Here is a 17,235-nt window from a genome sequence, read left to right as displayed (position 1 = left end):
GGGGTATGAACTTTTGAATAGAAGGAGATGTGACTCCACCCATTCCAGGTGGGTCTTGATTAGTTTACTGGACTCCTATAAAAGAAAAAAGCATTTGGAGAAAGCTTGAGAACAGCAGAGCCATGAAGCAGAGAACCCATGCCACCAGAGACCTTTGGAGATGAAGAAGGGGAGCTTCATGAAATAAGAAGCCTGGGGTGGAAGCTAGCAGACATTGCCATGTTCGCCATATGCCTTTCCAGCTGAGAGAGAAACCCTGAACTTCATCAACCTTTCTTGAGTAAAGGTAACCTCTTGTTGGTGCCTTATTTTGGACATTTTACAGATTTGCTTTAATTGGGACATTTTCATGGCCTTAGAACTGTAACTTAGCAGCTTAATAATATAAATTCCCATTTTTAAAAGTTTGTGGTATGTTGCATTCCAGCAGCTAGCAAACTAGAACAGACCCTCTGAAAGAGCCTTCGGAAAAACATTATCTCAGACAGTCTCATTCAATTTGACCATACAACAGCAATAATTCTTCAAAATCTTCATATTTTTCTTAGTAATCTGTGCCAATGAACAACATGAATATGGTGGGAAAAGCATGGAACTAATACACAGAACTCTTATCCCCCTTTTGTCACTGGCAAGCTAGGTGTCCCTTAACCCTCTCTGTGTCTACTTTTTTATGGCCAATAAGGAATCATAAACCTTTTTAAAATAATTACATATAAAAATATAAATATATTAACCCTAATGGACCCCTGCTCTCTCAGGGGGTTTTATAGAATTACTATCATATTAACTTTTCCAAGATTTTCTTATTTACTTCCTGGAAGATTTACCCAGCTGCCTGATGCTTAGTCCTACTATTTTCCAGGAATATAGCAGTCACGGTCCGCTCGAGACTGTCATTCAATGGCATAGGTTTAGTGGGGAAAGCAATTGAATAGCTAGTTTAAAGAAGGTGCAAAACACTTTTTGAATCTCAAAAGGTTATATATGGAATCAGAGAGGCTTCCTAAAATCCTCTCTCTCCAGCTCAGCTGCATGTACAATGGATTTAAGATTGACATATACTAATTATGCACCAATCATTTGCACAGCAAGGGTGAAAATAAGCAGAAAAAAGGTATAATTAAATCATATAGACTGCCCTTTTGATTAGTAATAAAATTAGAATTGACCTAGACATGTTCAATTGGCCGACACTTAGCAGTATGAGATAATGAATATAATTTATTTGTCCAGGCATTTTCCCCATTAATTCAGGCTGATGCAAGACCAATGACCTATGTCAACTAATTTCTTAGTCCACATTTTATGCAGATGAGCCTTCAGCAAAATCATTGCCAGGAATCTCTCAGAAAGAGTGTTAGATAATAGGAGGAAAGAATATATAAAATTCCAAAGGCTTTCAAATTGGAAGTAAACATCCAAAGTATCTGTTTGCTCCTTAATAGAGGGATATGCTTGGAGACAGATACTCCTACCAGGAAGTGGGTCAAGGTCCAGAGAAACACATTCTCATTGTAGAGGCCAGGTAACTAATAGGCTACCAAGATCAGTGTGTCTTTCATGAAAAAAAATGCAAATAAACAGCTCAACTCCTGCGAAGTGAGAGAATGTACTTTTGAAAAGGTAGGTCACCAGTAGGGAAATTGTGTCAAAGCCCAAAAAGGAGACTTATGGCTCAATGCTTTTGTATTTACTCTCCCACTCTGTCATATTTGTAGAGAGAATTTTTAGCATCAGAAGGTCTGTTTCATTTAAGGGCCATAAAAAGGAAAACCATTGGCTTTTGAAATCTAGACCTATATAATTCTACTATTGGTTTCCTAACCTCCCTGAGGTTTGCAGAAAACCTAACATTTCAAAAGGGAAGGTATGATCTAGTAGGTCAATTTCTGCAGAGGGAAATTGTACAGACTTCTTAGATCAAACTCTCTTTGGAGGGGGACGTTCAAAGGAATCACTATGTGTAATGGGGATGTATTCCATGAATGGTCAAGGTGGACGAGGCTGTGGGGAGAACAGAGGGACATGTGGATGGAATCACACTGAGAAACAAAGAGCACAATAGTTCCCCAGGCATGGAAATGATATTTCATCAAATTCAAAAGGTAAATCATAAAATCTCAGATGATGGCTATGGACCACAGACTGACTGGTCGTTGTCTGGATTGAACATAGAAATTCCTCAATTCAGGTTTGCTGATTTTAATTGAATGCTTCAAAAAAGTTGTCTGTACACTTATGATTCCTGGTTTTGTTTATAATGTAAAAATATGAAATAAAAAAGGAATAAACTACACTAACAAGGAAAAAGGGTTTTAAAGCAAATTATTCAAATAAAACACATACAAATTAAACAAAACCCCTTACATAATGTAAAAATGGTCAAAACTAATGAACGTTCTGTGGCATCTGTCAATTAGTATACTGTTAATAGGAATGAAAAAGAAAAAGTAAATGGAGTGATTTTGAAAAACTGTCAAAGTTTGGTGCTACTTGAATATGGGTCATGGACTAAAGAAAGAATCAAAGACAACTCAAAAATTTAAGACTTGTTTTAACAAGGGGAGTCAAGAGCACTAAATGCAGAAAGAACAGTCTCTTCAAAAGTGGTGCTGTGAAAACTGGATATCCACATGCAAAAGAATGAAAGTAGAGCCCTACCTCATACCTTATAAGACAATTAACTCAAAATAGAGCAATGACTCAATTTGAAGAAATAAAATGAGAAGACTCCTAGAAGAAAACATAGGGATAAGTCATCAAAACATTTTACTAGGCAAAAAGTTCTCAGACTTTACACTAAAATCAGAGCAACAAAAGAAAAATTAGGTACATTGGACTTTGTCAAAATTAAAAACCTTTGTGCACTGAGGGACATTACCAAGAAAGAGAAAAGAAAACCAACAGAATGGGAGAAAATATGTGGAAACCATATATCTAGTAAGGGTTTGCTATCCAGAACGTATAAAGAACCCCAACAAATCAACAAGACAAATGACTCAATTAAAAAACTGGCAGAAGACTTGAACAGACCTTTCTCCAAGGCATGAATTATCATTAACCATTAGGAAAATGCAAATCAAAACCACAATGAAATACTACCTAACTCTCTAAAATGGCTATTATTTTTATAAAAAAGACAAGAAAATAGGCTTCTGGTCAACCAAGATGGTGGCATCAGGCTCTCCAGGGTGCCATTCCCCAACAGAATCTTTGACCAACTAGCAAAAACTGACAGAGCCAATCTTCCTCAAAACTCCATAAAACAGTTAAAGAGTTGCAGTAACTGGGCAAGTGCCAAATCAAGGAAACACAGCTTTAAAAATGGTAGGAGAAGCTTGTGGTGCTCTTCCTGGACTCCTCAACAGTGTGGTGCCAGGGCAGCCAGTGGCCCCTTTGTGAGTCACTGGCCCTGTTCTGGAGGGAGCAGAGTGGCCCCTGTCCACATCCTGGGATATCTGTATGTTCATGCAAATCTATCAGGTGGCAGCTTTGAAAGACTGAAACAGGAAACTAGTTTCTGGCATGCCTTCCCAGAACTTGCCCTGCAGGGACGAGCAGCTTGGGGACAGATAGAGTAGGGACAGAAACAAGTTGAAGAAGCTTTGGGCAAAAGACTACCTGCTTTAAGAAATAAAATAGAACACATGGAAGGAGGGGAAAGGTTATTTTTGCAGAGAGTAGAGGTGGCATTCAAATTCCTGTAAGCAGGGAAATTCCTAAGCCAGAAGCTAGCACAGTACCAGGAGAAGACAAAGTCTCAGAAAAGGCCAGGAGTATCCTCGACTTCACTTTTGCCTCAGTCTCCCCATCTTCTTTGCTAGGAAGGCTAAAAACCTCTAAAGGAGAGGACCAGCCAATTTGCAAAGACTGTGAAAGGTGGCTTTTGTTTTTGTTTTTGCTTTGGTTTGCTTATTTTTGTTAGTTCCTAGCACTAAAGGAAATCTCTGACATATCACTAACTGGATAAAAATTTAAGGAAGAGAGAGCTCAGGGATTAAATGCCAGGGTTAACACTTTACAATATTAAGAGATACAATGTGCAACAAAAGATTACTAGACAAACAAAGAAGCAGGAAATGATGGTCCATCCAAAAGTACATGAAAAGAATTCAGAAACCATCAACAAAGACAGAGACTTTGGACATACCAGACAGAGACTTTGAAAAAAAATGATCCTCAATATATACAAGGAGATAAAAGGAAACTAAGGAAAAAAAAAAAACCAAAAAACTAAGGGATATCAGATAAAAAGATGAATGAGCAATATGAGAATTTCAGTAAAGAGAAAAAAATGTTTAAAGTAACCAAACAGAAATACTGGAGTTGAAGAACAGAATAAGGGAAATGAAAAAGCCCCTGGAGTGTTTCAAGAGCAGATTGAAGCTGGCAGAAGAAAGATCAGTGAGCTTGAAGCCAAGACATTGAACCACTCTGATTTTCACCATAAAAAGAAGTTGGTAAGGTGTCTCAACAAACAAAAAAGTAGGAATATATTTTCCTCTAAACCTTTTGCTCATGGGCAATCTTTGCTCCTGAGACTCTGGCCAATTCAGCATGCTAAGTAATATTACCAAAGCTAATTCCACGTTTTCTATACTATTTGAAGCCAAAGCAGTACCTGACCACACATCCTTCATTGTTTGCTGGCACCTCGATGAGAAATTACATCATCTTCTTGCTTGCACTTACTAGCCATATGCTGCTAGAAGTCATTTAGATTGGGAATATTCTAATTCTGCAAAACAATAAAACTGACCTAAACTATTTGAAGTCTCACTGTTCAGGATCCATGTGTCTCTTGCTACCAGAGCACCAGCCTGTGAACATTTTTCCTGACTGCCCTCTGAAAGCTGTAAGCCAGACCCTTGATTACTAAACAGCAGGGATAAAAGGAGGGGATGCTTAGAGAGAGGCTCAGTATCTATTTAGGGGGCGATATTTGGACTCTTTCCTTGCCTGGCACATGAAAATGTCTCAACAGAAACAATATCCTTTTAGTGAAAAGTAAAGTTTCCCCTTGTTTAGATGATAATTAGTTGAGATTTTTACTTTTATGCTTACACACCATTAAGAGAAAAAAAGTGACCCACAGAATCAAAGAGGGGAGAAGATAAGTCAAAATGAAGACCAGGCACCACTGATTAAGTAGCCAGGCAAGAATTAGGAGAGGAGAGCTAGAAGAAAAGAAACAACTCTAGAGAGGCAAAACATATGAATTTATAGAATTGGTTATTGTTGCTGGTCATTGAAGTATGAACATAAGTTTACGATTCATGGCCATCTGTGAGAAAACTACCTTTAGAGAACAGAAAACTTCAGTAAACCTCATTTCTCCCACTTCCTGAGCTTTTTCACATGTTCAGCCTTTTACTAGGATCCTTCCTGAAAATCTCCTCCTGTCTCTTGTACTTTCTTGATTTCTGCAAGTTCTTCAGTTACTAGATTCAGTGTCACCTTCTCCAACCATCCCACTCTTATCTCATTTCCAAAAGAACTAACAGCCCCTTTATCTGTTTCCCTAACATTTTAACTCGATTCAGGTCTTGATATGTTCTGCTATGATAATATGTCTGTTCTGCGAGACTGTACAACTCTTTGTATCGCCAGCACCAAGCCTGCTATGTGGATGGAACAGGCAAGGGCTCAAAGAAGTCTATCAAATTCAAGTGGAAAGAAATATGTTTAACTTATTTTGTTGATTGTGGCAACAAACATCTCCCAAGACGCATTGATCGGTTGCCTTCTATATAAAACTCCCGTAATTTCTCATTGAATAAACAGGCATTCTTAGAAAATGTTTGCAGTATATGAAAGAATCTATTAAACAAGAAAAATATTAAATATTTCCTATCTATTTGACTCTTCCATCTTCTAAACTTCTAATTCCCTTCCTTTGACAAAATTGTAGTTATTCCTGAATAGCAAGTACACTTCTATTCCTTTCACTTTTAACATTTTTAATTTGACCCTTTTGGTTAATATTTTAATATAACTAGGTAATTTTCTTTGATTAAAAAAGACTCCCTGAGTAACTATGACATATCTAGACTCTCTGTTGCGTAATAGAGTGATTACAAAGACGAGAACCTGCCCTTGAGAAATTCATAGCTTATTGAAGAAGACAGACTAGTCAAAAACAATTAAGACCTAATAGCTAAGATCTATAATGTAAGTATGAAAGCCCATGAAAGCAGAGAGAAATGAAATGATTTGGGAATGACTTGCAATTTAATAAATAAAAAATAAGAGTAAACAGTTTATTTAGTTCCTACATTGATATTTATCTCTATAATTATTTCTGCATGATCAGTTGCTTAATTAATAGCTAATACTCATGGAGCACCAACTATGTGCCAGCATCCTTCTAAGTGTTGTATGTATAATATTTAATCCTCTCGATAGGCACTATTATTATTATTCCTATTTTACAAATGAGGAAACTGAGGCAGAGAGCGGTTAAATAACTTCTCAGGATCGAAAAATTAATAAAGCAGAATCAGGATTCAAATTCAGCAGGATGAATCCAGACCACCATGCTATATTGCTTCCGAGGTCAAAAAACAAGTTTTCTATATCGTAAATTTTCTCCTCTTACCTTAAATAATCTCTTGAAAAATTTTGACCAAATTCAGAAAACCAAAGGCCCTCTAGAATATTCTATCATCGTAATGGAGGTGAATTTTTGTCTGTGCAGTTCATACCCCCACACTTCAAGAACAAAAGATTACTTGTGCCTCTATCATATGTTACAGACCCAGTAAAATGGCATCGCCTTTGTGAGTGTAGATTTGTTAGCAGGGTGAAATGAAAAGAATGCCATGTACAGAAAATTAACAACTGGGCTTTTGTACTCCCTTGCTCCAGGATCACAGAACAAGTGATTTTAGTTTGCTTCAGGAGTAACTTTTCTAAGATTGGTCACAAAAATCCATCCAATACACTCACCAAATGCCCTTTAATAAGGTATTTATTTGACTTTTAAAATTTTCAGTGCAATTGATGAGAAGAATTAGTTTATAGAAGATAACTATTTAATATGATACTCAAGAAAAATGGCCTGTTTGACCATTTATTCATCCATCCATTCAATAAACATTTGTCTTAGGTTTAATGTTAAACACAGAAAATAAAAAATCAAATAAGATGTAGTCTTCTACAAAAAAAAAGTAAAACTTCTATGGAGTATAACCTACCATAAACAGAGTCAAAACAAACAATAAAGAAAAATTATTTGTAATTTTTTATCTATATTGAAGAGATAAAAGCTAATCTTCATGATCCACAAAATGTTTTGTTCAAATCAATAAGGAAAAGTTACAGAACACAATATGAAAAATGGCTGAGGATATGTATGGGCTGAAGATATGAACAAGCAATTCACAGTAAAAGAAATATAAATAATCAACTAATACTTGAAAATATGATATACTTGATCTCCCTCATAATTAAAGAACAGTAAATCTAAACAAGACCCCATTACCCACCATCAGATTGTCAAACATTATTTTGTTTTCCACTCACAGGGTTGGCAATAAAAAGGGAAAACGGGCACCTCTCTTACTTAACCGGTCAAATTGTAAAATGCTGCGACCTCTAGAGAAAACTGGCCTTTTGACTTTGGCACTATGGAAAACTAATATTGAATGAACAAAAAATATAAATGCATTTTCACAGATGCCATCTGTGGCAGATTGAATGATGTACCCCAACAGCAGACGCGTTCTTAATCTTAACCCACTTTCCTATGGTGAATAGGGCATTCTGAAGATGTGTGAGAAGTTAAGGCACGGACCCATTTATAGGCTCTCTTAAGATCTTATATAGGTGAGGCCCAACTGAATCAATATGAGCCTTACTCCACATTACTGGAGTCCTTTATAAGCAGAAGAAATCTGGACACGGTTAGCCAAAGAAAGCCATGGAAGAATAACAAGGACATCGCCAATTGACAGGAGGCAGAGAGGCAAGCCAAAACTCCCCAAGACTGCCGTAAGTCAGTGCTGCAAAGTCACAGACTTCAGGGAGAAAGCAAGCTTCACTGAAAGGTTGATTTGGGAATTCTGGCCTCTATAACCATAAGCCAATAAACTCTGGTGATTTAAGCCAATCCGCTGGGCAGCATTTACCATAGCAAACAGAAAAACTGATAGCATCCTTACTGATAATTTGATATACCTTGGTAAATACTAACCAAATCAGCTCTTAACAACCAGGATAACTTATAACTTTTAAATTGGAGCCAAAACTAGAAAATAGCTAAGAATGCACAGTAAGAGGCTAGGCTGTTGTGAACTTAAAATCAAGATGTAGCTGATGTCATCATTGCAAAGAAGCAGTATGTTGACATAGGGACAACCATCTGTGCCTAAAAATACATATATGGCAGGAAAGACGAGAACGGACTGAAAGGACTCCAGATGGGAAATGACAAAGTCTAAACTAGGACAGGATCATGGCTATGCCTAAAACGAGATGGCTTTGAGAGATATCAAGGATTTGATCACTGTGTGGCTGTGAGCCTAAGCACCAAGGATGACCCCCACATTTTTTTATTTGTAAAATAGGATGATCATGGTACCATTCCCCCATATGATTCATAGGGGACAGCATTGCTCCAAAGGTCAACTCTTAAAGCAGAACTCCTGAGTTTGACTCCAGGCTCTATGACATGTTAGTTGTGTGACCCTGGTTTCCCCCTCTCTAGGATAGGAATAATAATCCCTACTTCACAGGGTTGACATGAGGACTAAATAAATTAGTATCTTAGTTGTTAGTGTCAAAGTACTTACAACAGTGCCTGGCACATGGCAAGTTTTGCATGAATATGAGGTTATTAATATTTTATTTTAAGGATGTGAAATATTTATGTCTTTATGAAAAAATCATAGTAATAATTGCACGTGCCCAGATTCATCCTTAAGACTGAAGCCCATGGAAACAATATGATAAAAGCTGCTAAGGTCCTCTGAAGGAGACTGTGGCTCAGCTGTAATTATTCTTGCTAAAACAGGCTAATGCACAATAGAGATTTACAAAGTAAACATGCATCTTGCTCTCTCCTTTCATGTTCTCTCTAATCTATTATAAACAGAAAAAAATCATTACTGCCCGAAATGAACCCTCTGCTTCAGACAAGTGGTATATTTAGGATGCACTAAACATCACATGAATATTAACAACTCCGTGTTCTACCTCACACTTTTCCTTGTCCTCCTTATCATTTCAAGCCTACAACCTACTGAAACCCTCCTCCTGGAATTTCTATTTTGCAGTAAATTGACCACTCCCTCTCTTGATATCATGACCCTTAGAACTGATATTAATTTAGCCATTCTTAAATGGTTGTTTACCTTTTGTTCTACATGCACTATGTTTTCCCAACTTGATGGTGATGATAATAGTAAGAATACTAATAATAAAAGTGAGTTTGGGGCAGCAGGCATAACTATCTTCACACTTCACTACCCATGTAGTAGTTGTTTCCCACAGTAAAATGAATAGGAGATGTCACATTAAGATATCTTGCTTGGTTGAACGATAGTTGGAGTTTCCCTCAACAGACGGGAGAGGGAACGATTCTGATTTACTTGAGGGTTCCAGAATTAAGACAATACCACAGAGACGATTTCCGTAAGGTGTGGCCTCTCTTCCTTTTAGGTTAACTCTATGTTCATCGGCTACGATCTTCAAGGTCATTTCTTTCCCATAGATTTCACTATATTTCCTCTCCATTTCCCAGTCATCAACTTTTTGATAACTTCAAAAATCTGTGCTGACCACTCTGGTGTCAGAGTGAGTACCTTTACCTACTCAACTCTTCATTGGTCAGCAACCCAGCTTCATCCTCACCAGCGGCTCTGCAGCACTAACCTCATAGAACATTCCTTCCTTCTTGAAGTTCTTAATCCCTAGGGTGTGGCTCTGCACCAAACTCATTTTCTTCCTACATTTCTGTTCCACTTTAGTTGCTTCTTGAAATGCCACACACACACACAGGAGAGAGAGAGGAATTAACAAAAGAAGAATGTTTTGCATCTATTCCTAAGATGGTCCTAAATTGCCACAGAATGCTAATTAATCATGCAATGTCCACTTTGACTACAACAGAAAATTCGTTTTTCTAAAATGGTGGAAGGGAAAGTCAGTAATCATAATGAGAAGGCAGAGAGAGAGTCACAGGATCTTTATTAAAAGCAGATAAGAGTTTTGAGAAACTTGCAAATTATTAAATCACTCAATTGTGTGCTGATTGACATTTATTATTCTCCAATGTGTAATTTTAATGCGATATTTACAAAAATTATTAGAAAGGAAGCAAGGGAACTGGCAGAGGTAAGCTGTACAGCCAAGTGACCAAGAAGATGTAATGTGGTATGATGGGAAAAAGGACAAATTTTTACTGTCAGTAGATCCCAGAGAATCCCAAGGCCAGATTTTAGAAGCTGTAGGAACTTGGATGAGTTACTTAATCCAGCAGACCTCAGTTTATTCACTTCCCAAATGGGTTAAGGCTATTGATGGATTATCTCAATAAATTGTGTCTGTGACTAAAAACACCATTACAGGATGGCTGGTGAACTAGTTCTTCAGAAATAATAAAAGAGCTAAGAAACATCTATGAATGCTTTCCAAAAGGAACTAAAATTTTAGGAGAATTCTCAAGTATAGCATTATAAAACTTTTAACTCTGGTTTTGTAAAAACTCAAGGTATTGAACATTCATTAGTGTCAGGTTTATATAACTCAATGTTATGCTTATATTTACTTGACTTGATAAACTTACCTGTAACAGAAAATCAAAGAGTGCCATCTTGGACCACTCATGGTGATGTATTTCAGTACAGCCCCATTCAGGTTTTGGCACTCTACCATTCTGCCAGCACTTCTGTTTCAGCAGCTGCTGATAAGTACCCCAAGTGAGCTTAACTGAAGAATGAGTTCCATTACTTGTTGGAGATAGTGATGAGTCCCAGAGAATGATAGGACATGGGCGGCCATCTATGGAGTCAGAAAAATAAACACACTTTTAACATGCTATTAACTCACTATGTGCCCTTGTGTTGGTCATCCACGCTTTTAGAGCCTCGCTTCCTAGCCTGTTAGATGTAGGAGATTGAGTAGGTGACACCTTACTATCTCTTTGTCTTCTAAAACTTCTAGAAGTTTTACTATTTTATACCTCAATGAATCTTCCCAATACAAGCTTTATACAATGGAAAGTTATTATTAGCAATGAAAAAGTTTTTAAAAAACAAGGTACTTTGGGTGGGTCACGGTGGCTCAGCAGGTAGAGTTCTTGCCTGCCATGCTGGAGACCCGGGTTCGATTCCCGGTGCCTGCTCATGCAAAAAAAAAAAAAATACAAGAAAAAGAAGGTACTTTACAGATGTGGCAAGAATAGGCTACTCACTGCCAATAACCGCATCCTCTGGTTGATGAGGTTAAATCCACATCTAAAGCATCCACCACAATAAAGGAAAGAATCCAGACACTTTAATTGTCTATTCAGTGCCTGAGCAGAGCTGCTCTCCATTTGTAACAACGACTGTCTGATTTTTCTGAGGCCCCATTATAAAGTCAGTAAGAGAAAGAATTTTTAGAAGCTGCAAATTTAAAAGTGGAATTGTACGGTTCACACCAGGCACTGATCTCCAAAGAAGGAAAAATGAAGCGAGAGTTGTTCTTCCCTTTTTGTGTGAAATGTGGTGTTCTTGGTCATGGATAAGTAATTTCACATAAACTAAAAAGCATAGTTAAGAAAGCGTCATTTCTTCAGTGATTTTTTAAAAATCTGTCATTCAGATCATTCTTATCTCACTCTTGATAGTTTAGAAATGTTATTTCTTTCATTGCTAAACTGTATGAAGAGTCTTAAGCCCAAGTGAAGCTGTTACAAATAGGAACGATCATGGCTAGGACACATCTAAACTAAACACATTTCAAACTGAAAAATGATAAAATCACTCTCAAGCCCCACCTGCCCTATAAAGTCACCAAGAGATGGTGTTGAACAGCTTTGCTTATATCTCATTTTTTTTTAAAAAAAATGATACTTTTGAAAAGAATAATTAAATCACAAAACTCTGAAAGAGCCCACTTTAACTCATCCTTAACAGGCCTGGACAATAGAAGCCTCGGAAATTATGAGTGGAATCTCCAGACATGTCGCGGGAATTTTTTTAAGGCCCTTTTAAATTACCTGAAATGTTCTCAACCTTTAACTTTGCTCCTTGTTTGCTAGAGAATTTTGTTTCCCCCTCTTGCTTGCATGCCTTCAAGTAGGGTTTTTATCTCTGATCTCTATATAGGAAACTGTCTCTTCTCTAACCACTCCTGAGTTTTGTGCTTCCATGACTTCAACAACCTTTAGTGTTGACATACTCTTTCTAATCTCCTGTTTTCCAGTTTGTTCTTATTCTTTCTTCCTTTAGCCTTGCAGCTTGAGCCAGGGCATAGTAAAAAGTCCTGCAGATTGTGAAAATCTGCCACTGTCATCAACTGACAATTAACAGAAAAATAAAGAAGCCTGAACTGTTCGCTAAGGAACTTCATTTTTCGCATTATCTGTCTCCTTTCATTTCCTTTCACTTTACTAAAGCTGCTGGGGCCCAATTATCTTCTTAGATAGAAGATGAATAAAATTTTAAATGTGCATACTCCAGATATTATGCCAATTTTAAAAAATAACAACAAATCCCAGGTAAAAGCAGCCTGTCATGGAGTGGGAAACCGTATGGGTGAATGTTTCCATAAGACAAGTGTACTTCAGATTTCCAAAGGTAAACATCAAGAAGCCCGATCTGTCAGTGACTTCTGTCCAAAGCTATAAACAGATAACATTTTGCATTCTTGGGGCCAAGGAGTCCTCAGAGGGACTTGAAACCTAATACTGAACTTCAAAACCACAAATCAATACAAGAGACAGAAGGAGAGCACAGTATCCTCAGAGGACAAAGGGCTGCTCTCTGTCAGCAAGGAGAACATTAAACAACCTCCTGGGCTGTTTTTCCTTCTCTTTAGAAACATCTGTTTCTTATTTTAAAAGTAAACCTACTTATTTTAGGAAAGGTAGAAAATCACAAATACTTGATAGAGAGAGAGAGAGACACTAAGAAAACAAAAATCACCTATAATCTCTTATGCCAGTAACTGGTTCTGTTATTTATAGATGTATCTCTGGGATTTCTCCATCCCTTTCTTTCTCACCTGAACTCATAAATTGCTTTAAGAAATTTTAGAAGTATTGCTTATGGTTAGAGCTTAGACTCTTGCATTCAGCAAGAATTCTGGCCACATTACATATTAGCTTTGTCATGTTAAATAAGTTATGCATCCTCTCCAAATTTTGTTTTCTTCTTCCGTAAAATGTGGGTGACAGGGCAGGCCACAGTGGTTCAGCAGGCAGAGTTCTTGCCTGCCATGCCAGAGACCCGGGTATGATTCCCGGTGCCTGCCCATGCATAAAAGAAGGAAAAAAAAAAAAAGAAAATGGGGGTGATAATGTAGCTTCCAAATTGACTTTATGAGGATTAAATGGGATCATGCATTTAAAACTCTCAACCTGGTGCATAACATATGTGCATGCTACAGAAATATTTTGCTATGTTTATTAGTGCATTCATACATTACACAATCGCATAATTCATCAGTTCTCAGCTGGCCTTTATATATTTACAGAGCATTTAGGATTGTGCAAGCATTGCTACAGAACTTGATCAAATAAGTAAATAAATAAATAAACTAGGTGAAAGTCAAATTCTTTGCTTTCATCGTGCATTCATGGTGCTTACATTTTTATACAAAGAAAATAGACTATTTGTGATTATCTTATATATACAGTTTGTCATAATTTTTTCACTATTTTATCACTAATATTTCTTTTATAATTATTTCTCAATAACATCACTTTAACCAAGTGTGATGAGAAAATTTTGCAAAGAGTCAGTTAATAAATATTTTAGATTCATCAACCATACAGTCTCTCCATAACTATCCAACCCTACAATTGCGAACCTCTGCCACTGCAACACAGAAGCAGCCATAGACAGTATATAAATAAGTGATAATCCAATGTTCCAATAAAATTTCAGTGTATATGGACACTGAAATTGGAATCGCATGATATTTTCATGTGTCATAGGAGCATTGTCATTTGTTGGTGTGGATAATGTATAGAAACCATATTTTTGCTCATAGGCCATACAAAAGCAGGCAATTTAGATCATCAAATTTTTTGACTGACGCATTTCCTGTGCTATTAATTTAAAAGTCTTTTCTCCAACTGCCGAAAGGAAGTTTTCAACTGATAAGAATAATCTCTTTTCAATTAATACTGAGTGTTTTTCTACACATCCACTCATGCCCCCCTTATCAAAATATTTTGAATTCTGGCTACCGCATAAAGACAGTCTGGCCTGTCCTGGCAGAAATCATTGCAGATGGGAAGGGGTGATTTTCAGATAGCAAAAAAGAAAGAAGGGGATTCTCAAAGAGCAGGAAGAGAAAAGGGGAGCAATACTATTCAGAGCCAGGGATGACTCAGGTTCTTTCCCACATACACATCTTCTTGCTGCTTACCAGGGTATGTGGTACTCAAAGAGAGTGGTAGTAGTCAATACAGCTTCAGAATCTCAGAGAGTTGAGTACCACTGTGAAGAGAATTCTGCTTTTTATAAAATATAGCCTTTAAGCAAATGAAATGAACTTCGATAGATCTGGAGGGATGACAGAAATCCAGCCTCTAAAAACAGGAACTGGTTAATGCAACCTCCCTGAAGTGTTTCAGAGAAGAGGTGCATTCATCTCTTCACATTCGGGTTTGTCAAAATGATACAGTACTATGCTCTCTAGAGGCATCTTAACAGTGAAGAGATAAAATTCTGTCAGAATGATGAGAAAGCAGGTTTTAAGAGAAGTGTGGGTGTTCATGTGAATTAAAGGTAATAGGGCTGTCTTTAAAGCCTTGCCTGTATAACTTCTTTTTTCCAAAATCTGAATATTTCCCCTGAATTATGATGTTCTCCCAAGTTGTTCTTTATTCAAAAGCACAAAGAAGACATTCTTTTAAGATGATGCAAATGAAAATTCAGTAAGAATGAATGTTGTACACAATCTCCTTTGCCTGGATTTCCCCTTCACTTTAAACATTGGCTGACTTGTTTTGTCGAACTATAGGTGAACGCAAAGCATGTTGGGTGTTGCAAATGTCTATCTGCATTTGTCACCGAGCAGAAATAAGTAAAAATATCCTCAATTTTGAAGTCAAACTTTCTTTGAAGTCAAATTGACTTTTGAAGTCAAATTTTGAGTCAACTTTCTCTTGCATGGGCCAAGTTCCAAGACTCTGGTGCACAAGACAAAAAGGAAAGTGATGGTTTAACTCAGAGCCCTTCCTTAAGACAACTCTGCCAAAGCCATTCAAAGAAAACAAAAGCCAGTTAAAAATTGAGGTGCAGCTTTATTATAGGAAACAAATTCTGTAGGGCTCCACCGGAACTGTCAACCATCCATTTCAGGAGAACCCTCATGCTGCAGATCCTTTAGTTGGTAAGGGCAATTGTTGATGTTAATGCAATTCCAATGTTATTATACCAGGTGTCTAGTTGTTAATGACACTTTAAGTAATATCTGCTCTACTTTTCTACAGTGCTTATCACAGTAGGATTTTGGCAATTAAAAATATTACAATGAAAAATAAAACAGTTAAGATCTTTTGCCTCAATCCCTCACGGAATTGGTGAATGCAAGCAAGTAAGTAATTGAGAGATAGGGCAGACTAGGAATGTAGGATTCTGTGACAGTTTGGGGGGAGAAGGAAGTTTTCAGGAGTAGATGAAACATTACCTCTGTTCAAGTTTTTAGACAGTTGTTAATTCATTTATTCCCTAGATGGATATTTACAAGTACCCCTCACCATCTGGATCTGAGTTGCAGAAGGAAATAATTCAGAATGAGGCATATCTAAAATGGAGGCCTTGCCAAGTCCCAATCTCAGGCAAGGTCCAGGCCTTAGGTGGCTTCGTGTCTAGTAGAAATAGATCAGCAGGCACATACACACTGCATGCACAATCACACACATACACACACACACACACATAAGCGTAAGGATCAAATAAATATTTGCCAGTTGGATGAGTGCTTTAAGGGAGCATGTGAAGGACTAAAATTCATACCAAACTCTCAGTGTGATGCCAATAGATGAAGAAATGTCATGCCCCAGGAATAGTTATTTGGTGAAATGCCACTTATTAAGGAGAAAGAAACTTGGTTGAAAGAAAACGGAGTATGGGAAAGAAAAAAGGAGTCTCAAGGCATTGATTCTATTCTGACTCTATCACTGATCTCTAGAGAACTTAAGCTAAACCCCTCAGCCATTCAGACTGAAGCACCAAGTTCCCTAAAATGCAAAAAAAAAAAAAAAGTGTCTTCCAAATCTTTCTGGGAGAATTAGTTAAATATTGAAAATATTGCACTTTCAAACATAAAAAAATCCAAACCTAAGTAAGGTTTTGATTATTAAAAGGGGAAAAGCAGAAGTCTACATTTATAAATTCTATACAGTCAGTAAAACAAATCCTGGACTTAGGAACTTGTCGTAGAAACAGATTTCTGGGTGAACTTTAGAATATACTTCTTCAAACAAAAATTATAAACATATGTATTGTGCCGGTTTGAAAGGATGTATGTACCCTAGAAAAGCCATGTTTTAATCCTAATCCTATTTTGTAAAGGCAGCCATTTCTTCTAATCCCTATTCAGTATTGCATGTTTGAAACTACAATTAGATCATCTCCCTGGAGATGGAATTCAATCAAGAGTGGTTGTTAAACTGGATTAGGTTGAGGTGTGTCTCCACCCATTTGGGTGGATCTTGAGTAGTTTACTGGAATCTTATAAAAGAGAATGACAAAAGAGAAAGCCAGGAGATTCTGAGAGAGCAGAGAATGACACTGCCATGAGAAGCAGAGTGTCCACCAGCCAGCAGACTTTGGAAATGAAGAGGGAAAATGCCTCCCGGGGAGCTTCATGAAACAGGAAGCCAGGAGAAAAAGCTAGCAGATGATGCCGTGTTCACCATGTGCCCTTCCAGCTGAGAGAGAGCCCTGACTGTGTTCACCATGTGCCTTCTCACTTGAGAGAAAAACCCTGAACTTCATCGGCCTTCTTGAACCAAAGTATCTTTTTCTGGATGCCTTTGATTGGACATTTGTATAGACTTGCTTTAATTGG

The 17,235-nt window shown here is 37.3% G+C and overlaps 1 protein-coding gene across 2 annotated transcripts in view; it reads right to left on the bottom strand.

Annotated features, from left to right (window-relative positions):
* GASK1B (golgi associated kinase 1B) overlaps window positions 1-17,235 on the bottom strand; it is an 85,088-nt gene that overhangs the window by 17,562 nt on the left and 50,291 nt on the right. For both annotated transcript variants that reach the window (XM_077139689.1, XM_077139688.1), the window contains exon 3: window positions 10,790-11,004. In XM_077139689.1, coding sequence (XP_076995804.1) covers window positions 10,790-11,004 — 215 coding nt within the window. The remainder of the gene's footprint in view (window positions 1-10,789; window positions 11,005-17,235) is intronic.

Source organism: Tamandua tetradactyla, chromosome 22 (genome assembly GCF_023851605.1).
Source record: "Tamandua tetradactyla isolate mTamTet1 chromosome 22, mTamTet1.pri, whole genome shotgun sequence".
Lineage (NCBI taxonomy): Eukaryota > Metazoa > Chordata > Mammalia > Pilosa > Myrmecophagidae > Tamandua > Tamandua tetradactyla.
Note: the sequence above shows the minus strand (reverse complement) of the source record. Positions and strands in the feature narration are given on the sequence as shown.